This window comes from Coptis chinensis, chromosome 8, assembly GCF_015680905.1.
Source record: "Coptis chinensis isolate HL-2020 chromosome 8, ASM1568090v1, whole genome shotgun sequence".
Classification (NCBI taxonomy): Eukaryota; Viridiplantae; Streptophyta; class Magnoliopsida; order Ranunculales; family Ranunculaceae; genus Coptis; species Coptis chinensis.
Genome location: NC_141463.1, coordinates 63,007,773 through 63,016,430, shown reverse-complemented (window position 1 = coordinate 63,016,430; position 8,658 = coordinate 63,007,773). Strand labels below are relative to the sequence as shown.

Genomic DNA, 8,658 nt, shown 5'->3' with positions numbered 1-8,658 from the left:
GAATGAGATGCTAGGGGACATGGATTCAAATATCCAAAATATTGGCATTATACTAACAGAAACATGCATAACATAAATTTTCGAATTTTACTTGCAAGCTTACAGCAGACAAAATTTATAAACTGAAACGACAAATACAAGCATCTCCTGTCATGTTATGATTCTGGAAAGACTGAAGGTTAAAAGTCTTACAGAGGAGAATTCTGACAGGAAAGTGATACCACTAGACTGTTCTCACTTTTATGAGCTTATACACGCTAGTTTTGAAAGCTATGGCTGCTATTCCCCTATGCACACAAAAGTAAATGTAGCAAAAGTTTGTCAATCAGAATAGACGCAAAATATGGATGTTTCTACTATCTTGGTTCTCTTTGTATGGTCCCTCTGTCATTCAAAAACAGTAGAAATTTACAGGACACGGCATTCCCGACATGATTTTGGACCGAGGCCAATACCCGGTCTAGAGTACAGACCACACTACCCTAAAGCGTAGCTCTTGTAAAAATTGCTCTATAATCCGTTGCTATATGAATGAAATGCCCTCGCAATATGATGAGCAAAGTAGGCCTGTAGGGTCTTCATATTAATTTATCATGGAGGGAGCATTATTATTAATATCATTATTTGTTTATATGTACAAGTTATTGGTCAAAGAAGAAGAGTAAAACTACACCACAATATGACACAGAGATGGCCATAATGCTATCCCCTTGAGCAAAAACGACGATACTCAAGGGTAAAATTACACAACTGAATGCATAGAGCACAACACTCTGAAAGTTGGAAAAAGAAGAATCAGAGACCAAAAATACATAGCACTCATTTTTGTCCCCCGGCTGAATTCATGCAATAGATTGTAACTAAGTAATGTTGTAAATTGTAACCCACCATCCAAGGGTCGACTTTTACACATCCACTCCAAGTTCCAAGTAAATTAAGTGTGCTTGTCTGCTTCTACCAAGGAATCAACTCCAAGGGATATTGTATAATACCACCCAGTCATGCATGCATAAAAGTATAAAACTCTACCATAAATTCCTCAAATTTTGGCTGGTAAATTCTGCTGAGCCTCGTCTACACTGAATTTCCTATACATAAGAATGATTTTACGGATCCTAACCATGAAAAATAAAGAATCCTTAGTTCAGAAACAAGAAATCATGAAATGAAACACTCAATATAATTACCAACTTCGCTGCAAAGAATAACAATTCTCAAACCGTCCCAAGTCCATGGCAAGCATGAAGGTGTCCAGTGGTCTGCTGCTCAAACATTGGGTGGCTGGGCCTAAGGTCTTGGGTGCGATCCTCACCTTCACCAAACAATTACCATCTAGTCATTTGAAAGAAATTCTAGGAAAAGGTTGCAAATTTTACCATAATATTCAAAATTTTAAGCTGCAAAAGGCTTGAGTCTTTTTGAGGAACATCCCTCCCTTGGCATCGGCAAACAATCCTTGTTTGACAAAGTGTAATCTACAAGCACTATGCAGTTCCCTTCACTTCAGGAATAACCAATGCCGGAATAGAATACGAACGTTCATTGCAACAAAAAAAAGTGCATCTCCCAAGTTCTGTGCATGAATCCATTTTTCTTCCTTATCATCCAACCTAAACACTTCGCACCGACCCCGAGGAAAGATCACAGCCACCACATATTAGTCCATGGTGACAAGATATATGCACATTAACAAGACTAAATTCCCCATTCGACTCCAATAAATGCTTCCCCTGACCATAGTCAAATAGGACTTGCTACTACACACTAATTCTGTGGGTTAAAAACGAAAGTTCTCCCCGTGCTACCTACTGCACAGAATTGACCTTTGTAAAGTATTAAGCTGTCAAATCGGCAATTGTCCAAGTCTCATCAACAGCTCGAAAGCAAACCAAATATCCCCAAGTATGGATTGCCAGATCTCCCGAATTATGGATCACCATGGTTACAAAATCATCAATAATTGCATTTGAAGACAAAGGTTGATAGTCTTCATATCGTCAATTAGAGCAAGCATGACATGAAAATGAATCCCTTCTAGAAATATGGAAATGACCGTGTTCCTATATATCCATTCAAAGTCTTTTACCAAGCAAAAATATAAAAAGACAACAAATAAAAGAGTGAACTCATACTAGCATACTATATTGTGTCTCCAGCGGGCCTAAACTAAATGCAAAACAACCAAAGGTCTTCTCTTTCTATCTCCTTATGCTGTAAGTAAAAGGCTGATAGTTTCAGCGCGTTAAACAGAAACCTCCCGTTTATATCAGTATGCAATAACATTTCATCCGGTATGGACTGAATGACTGAAAAGTCCTAGAAACATGAGGATTGAAGATCACTAAATGTCCTTACAAACCCAACCTATCATATAGTCATACCTCATTTGTTCCGAGCAAGTGAAACCTACTCATTGAGACTGACACATTGTACTAGGCGTGAACATCTGAAGTTTTAGAATTTATATGAAAGTAAAAACCACAAAAAATCATCAGCACTTAACTATGGGGACAAACATTAATTTATTCCTAAAAAACAATGATAGTGCATATTCAATAGGAAGCAGACTTATAAGTAATAAACTCACAACTATAAGTTAAGATGATTAGACAACAAATCAACAGCATTAACTTCACCGAACATGTTCCTAAACCTAGCAGTATGCAAATTTGTATATTAGCAAATAAATTCAACATCTACTTTGAAGCTAACCTCCAAATAGCAAAAGTCGAACTGAACTTGCCCTCTTCCAAACACCATCAATGCGTTTACAGCTTACTCTGAACGATGCGCGAACCTCTCGACTCCCTCATCCTTAAGATTCAACCCAACCATAGCCTCACCCAAACCACAACTGACCTCAGCAAGAATATCCGGATCACTATAATGCGTCACGGCCTGAACAATCACCCTAGCACTTCTGGCCGGATCCCCACTCTTAAACACACCAGACCCAACAAAAACACCATCACATCCCAATTGCATCATCAAAGCAGCATCAGCAGGCGTAGCAGAAATACCTTTATCTGTTGAACACCATAAAGATTACTAGAAGCAAAAAAAAAACAGAATAAATTCCAATTGAAGAATATTATTCAGTCAAAGACAATCCCATTCCAGAATTGAAGCTAATAGTTGCACCGTACAAGTATAATGCACATCTGAAATGTCACAATAACCATTTTACAATTTCTAGTTACATTATTGTGGCCTTGGTTAAACCAGCAGGTGAGTGAATTACAACCAGTAGGATGAAAGGCCTAATAACGATACTTGGTGGAGTAGTCTTTTGGAGCAATCACCAAACCACGACCTTTCCTGGCTCCACGATAAACAGTCTCAACAATGTCAATGAACTCCTGCTTATCTTTGAGAGCCCAGTTGATCTTGTTGTTGTTTCCAGTGCCAAGATCAATCATAATGTGCTTGTTACGGAAAAAGAACATGACAGTGGAAGGGTCATACAGCTCATACATGGTGTTGAAGTCAGGAACCTCGGTGATGTCAACAAGGTAGATAACAGCAAAGTTCTTTATTGTCTCCGCAACAGAAGCCAACACCTCGTCCATCTAAAATAATAGAAAACCCAATTCAGTTTAGCAAGCAATAGGTTCAATTTCATATATTCGAGCAAAAGAGTTCAACTTTCATGTTTCAAATTAGCACTCAAGGAACGTGGGAAAACACACATCCAGAATATAACTACATTCAGAAAATTTTATAACACAGCATCCTAAATATCTTTAGAAAAATTTCAGCCAAGATTATGCCCAACAACTACTATAAATTTGCCATTTATGTGAAAAACAGACTCAAACGCAGTAAACATTGTGTTTGGCCACAAATGAAGGAAAAGACATCCAAAATACTGAAAATCTGAGATGAATTCTGCAACTAAGATTCTGAAGACCCTTGTACAATTTTGCAAATCTTCAAAAAACAGCCAAAACTTTCAATAACACCTTCAATTGGAAACAAAGGTACTTAGGTAATATACAGTCTATTTAATACAGATTGTGAGAAACACGTATATAGAGAAGAGGTACCAAGCACACCAACAAATGTACGTGCCATTACACAATTACTAATGCAGGTGCATTCACTACTTCATTTACATATGTTCTAGGACAGCAACTTAAGCAGATAAAGAAGTAAATACCATCATAACATTATCTGATACATAAACGAAACAGAAAGGCTTTGTCATGCAAAGAACTCCCAGGATATATAGGTACTAAGGCACCCACTGTTTACAATGCTCAAATACTGATGTGTTGTTACATACGGATTCTTTTTTTCTTTCAATCGGTATGTGGAAATAGTAATCATTTGTATTATTCTTCAATGCGACAAATCTCAGTCCATTGTCACAAGACTGTCTAACTAACTGAAATCAACAAACAATAAAACCATTCTGCCCCATTACCATAAAAGTTCCATATTCTATAATAGTTTTGAGGTCAAACCTAGTTTTAAGGAAAGAGGAAATTTAGTGAATTATGAGAGAGAAAATGATGTACCTGCATACAAGTTTCATCCCAATCGTGCCCGAAACGTATGACAACGAGACGTTCCTCCTCAGCTAGTATGGCTTGATCCACTGCCCATCCCGAGTGCAAGTGTGGCAGCAGGTACGACATCTTCTTCTTCTTCTTTTTCTCTCTCCTCAAATTGCCAGAGAACAACAGTGGGCAACTTGGTTTATATAGGCAATACGTCAAAGGCCTTTCAAAGGCAGTTTTCTTAAGGCCCATTATATACGCATTCTTAAAATATATTACGATAAATATCGAGATTTCAATAAAAAATATATAAATATCACGATATGTTTAGAGATATATATTTAAATATTTACCATTATATTTCAAAATTTACCATTATATTTCAAATAAATATAAATTATATATCATGATATATCAAAAAATATTCACGATATTTATCGATATTTTGGATATATCCACGATATTTATATATGAAACAATGTCAAATATCTCCAAATAGGAGGATATATTCACGATACATATCTATAAATCAGGGGTCGATATTTTGTCATATCTTGATATTTTGTACAATGCTACTGGGTGGGTATCAACTAAGATCATGAAGAAACTGAAAAGTATAATTGAAGTCTCGAAAGCACATCCCTGGCTGTGAATGGTTTGAAACGTGTGGTCAGTGGAAGCCCAAACCCAATTGAAATGTCATTTAGGGAACTGGAAAGAAAGAGAATGCACCGATATTCACCTAAGGATATTACGAGACTTGACAAAAATTTCAGTAGTCAAATAGGTTCTGGTGGGTATGGAGATGTCTTTATAGGTCAACTTGCTGATGGTGTGAAAGTAGCAGTTAAGAGATTGAAGGATATCACCACGGATGTTGTGGAAACCACATTCATGGCTGAAGTCAGAATATTGACTACTACTTCCCATCCAAATTTAGTTAGACTTTACGGGTACTGTTTTGAGGCGAAATGAAAGCACTTGTCTATGAATACTTAGAGAATGGTCTCTGGATAAAATTTTATATGAGAAACTCTTTAGTGTAAAGTGGGACAAGTTGTATGATACTGCAAAATAATTGACACAACAAAAGGGCTCTCCTATTTGCACAAGAGTTGCAAGGATGTAATAGTTTACTATGACGTAAAGGCTAGTAATGTACTCCTCAACAAAAATCTTCTACCTAAGGTTGCAGATTTTGGATTAGTTAAGGTTACTAAAAAAGATTTGAGTCATATCTCTTTGATTGCGTTTAGAGGGACTAGAAACTATGTTGCCCCATAAGTGTGGATGCAACTGCCAGCAACATGCAAGAGTGATATTTACAGCTTTGGAATGTTGTTGTTTGAAATTTTGGGAAGGATGAGGAATCCACGCAAGCATTTCTTTGAATTATGAATTTGACACATCCCGTCTTTGATACTGATTTCATATCGATCTCCCTTCTCCTAAAGTTGGCCTACACTCAACAAATTTGTCTTCAAGTATGGCACATAAAAGACACTAGAAATAGTTTGAAGAGTGTCATTTCTATCACAAATTGTTACATCATATCACCTTTTCCCATGACAGAAATTGTGGAGTTGTCTCCAAATTTGACACAAGTACGGAAGGATTCGTTGTCTAAGGCAGAAAATACTGATTTATCCCCACACATATGATTGCTAGAACCAGTATCCAAGTACCACATGTTTTGATGAGTAGTTTCCTCCTTATGGCACACCATTAGAAGTGAAACCTCATCTTCCCTCTCTACAAAATTAGATTGTTCACTCTTTTCTATATACGATTGTGTTCGACAATTAGATTGGTAATTGTCATATCTGTTGTATTTCTAACATTGTACCTTTGATATGTCAAAGGGCTGGTTTTCATGACTGCCTCCATTATGATAGTTGTGTCCTCTACCTTTGCTTATGTTTCTGCCTCTTCCTCTACTTCGGTAGTATGTGGTTCGACCCCGTCCTCGGCCACAACCTTGTTTTATGTGTTTTGCAAGCTGAGCATAAGTCGAAACTTGCAAAGCTTGCTCCACAATAACATGGTGATGCTGATTTATTTGTTGCTCGTAAACCAACATCGAGCTCATTAGCTCGTCAATTAAAATCTCATCTAGGTCATTTGATTCCTTAATTGAGCAGACAACATAGTCGAATTTTGAAGTCATTGATCGCAGAATTTTCTCAATTATCGTAATATCCTCCATCTTGTCTCCATGGATGCGCATCTTGTTTTCAATTGCCATTGTTCTTGAGAAATCATTTGAAACCGACTCTTCCGTTTGCATGTGAAGAGTCTCAAATTATGCTCTAAATGCTTGGAGTTGTGCACGTTTAACCTTAGTTGTGCATTGATATTTCTTCTTCATCGAATCCCAGATTTGCTTAGAGGTATCCTTCATGAGAATCATCTCCAAAATCGATCGATCATTTGCCTAGAAGAGGTAATTTTTCTTTTTCAAATCCTTTAGCCTTTGCTCCTTTAACTCAGCTATTTGTGCATTTGTCAATGCTCTAAATACAAGCTAATGAAGTAAAACTAACACCACTAAATTAGGAACTAGTAAGCCACTCCTCAATGCATGATCATAGCAATAGCAACTAACTAGACTCAGTCAACAACTACACAAACTCAACAGACAACTCAACGGACATAAGCTTGGCACATGTTTAAGTGCATAAGTATAGGCTTATTCTAACTTCTTAAATCCTAACATTACCTCCTTTAAACTGAAGTACGTTGCAGAAACTTTTAGTATAGAAAGGTAACAAGTGAGCTACAACTTCCCTCCCTCAATCTGGATTTGCCATTGAGCAAACACCAAGTAATCGACACAACTTTATAAACTGAGCAAGTTTGAGGGGCTTAGTCAAAATGTTTGCAACTTGATCTTCACTCCTGCAGTACATTAGACCAATTGTTTGTGCTTGGACATGATGCCGCAAGAAATGAAATCTCACTTCAATATGTTTAATGTGCCCATGTAAAACTGGATTCTTCGACAGCTTAATTGTGGAGCTATTGTCACAGAAAATTGTCATGGGACCATCAAGAGGATAATGTAGTTCAGTGAGGATGTTCCTGGACCAAATAGCTTGACAAGCACAAGAGGCAATAACAACATATTCCGCTTCCGTAGTAGACAAGGTGACAATGTCTTGCTTCTGGCAAGACCATGAGATGCATGGTGCCTGAACCCAGCAAAAAAAATAGAACCCGACGTGCTTTTCCTATCATCAATATCACCGGCATAATCACTGTTCATGAACCCAACCAATTCAGACTCTGCATCCTTCTTGTATAACAATCCCAAATTAGTAGTACCTTTTAAATAGTGAAGGATTCGCTTAGCAGCGAGGAGGTGAATTTCCTTTGTGATTTTAATGTATCTACTTATGAGACTAACAACATGCATTATGTCGGGCCTAGTTGTTGTCAAGTACATGAGACTGCCCACAATCTATTTATACAACGTGCTATCAACCTTCTTCCCTTCAGAATCCTTCTGTAACTTTACTCTAACTTCAGTTGGTATGGTCACAGAATTGCAATCACTCATATGGAATCTCTGCAGAATCTCATCATGCACATACTTCCACTGAGATATGAAGTTACCTGCATTGGATTGTACCACTTCAATGCCAAGGAAAAAATGCATTTTCCCGAGATCTAACATCTAAAACTTAGCCATCATTGACCGTGTAGAGTCTTCAAACATAGAAGGGTTATTCCTAATGTAGATTAAGTCGTCGACATACAGACACACAAGAAGAAAACTCCCAGCTGCTCCAGATTTGATAAAAAGTGTTGGCTCATATGGACACTTTTGGAAACCTGCTTTAATGAAGTAAGCCTCTATACGACTGTACCAAGCTCTCGGTGTTTGCTTTAGTCCATATAAGGCTTTTCACAGGCGGCACACCTTCTTCTGACTCCCTTGTAGCACATAACCAGGAGGCTGATCGACATAGACAATTTCTTGTAGATCCCCATGCAAGAACGCTGACTTGATGTCTAACTGAAAAATGGTCCATGAGTTTTGTACAGCCAATGCAATGATCATCCTTATCATGTCTTGCCTAGCAACTAGTGCAAAGATTTCATCATAATCAATACTTGTTGTTGGTTGTTATCATAATGTTTCCCCTTCTATTGA

General features: G+C 37.5%; 1 protein-coding gene across 1 annotated transcript; it reads right to left on the bottom strand.

The window, feature by feature from the left end:
- Positions 1 to 3,071: 3,071 nt before the first annotated feature.
- On the bottom strand, positions 3,072 to 4,687 carry LOC147482347 (thioredoxin-like protein YLS8). Its single transcript, XM_086577844.1, has 2 exons — positions 4,521 to 4,687; positions 3,072 to 3,569 (listed from the first exon to the last, which is right to left on the bottom strand). Exons 1-2 carry the CDS (start codon positions 4,638 to 4,640, stop codon positions 3,261 to 3,263), a joined length of 429 nt encoding a protein of 142 aa, XP_086433970.1. The 5' UTR covers positions 4,641 to 4,687; the 3' UTR covers positions 3,072 to 3,260.
- Positions 4,688 to 8,658: the final 3,971 nt, after the last annotated feature.

Bases quoted from the DNA above. Each gene is read 5' to 3' on its own strand.
- LOC147482347 (XM_086577844.1), bottom strand. From the start codon at position 4,640: ATGTCGTACCTGCTGCCACACTTGCACTCGGGATGGGCAGTGGATCAA. The intron at 3,570-4,520 runs GTACATCATTTT...CTATTATTTTAG, and splicing joins GGGATGAAACTTGTATGCAG to ATGGACGAGGTGTTGGCTTC.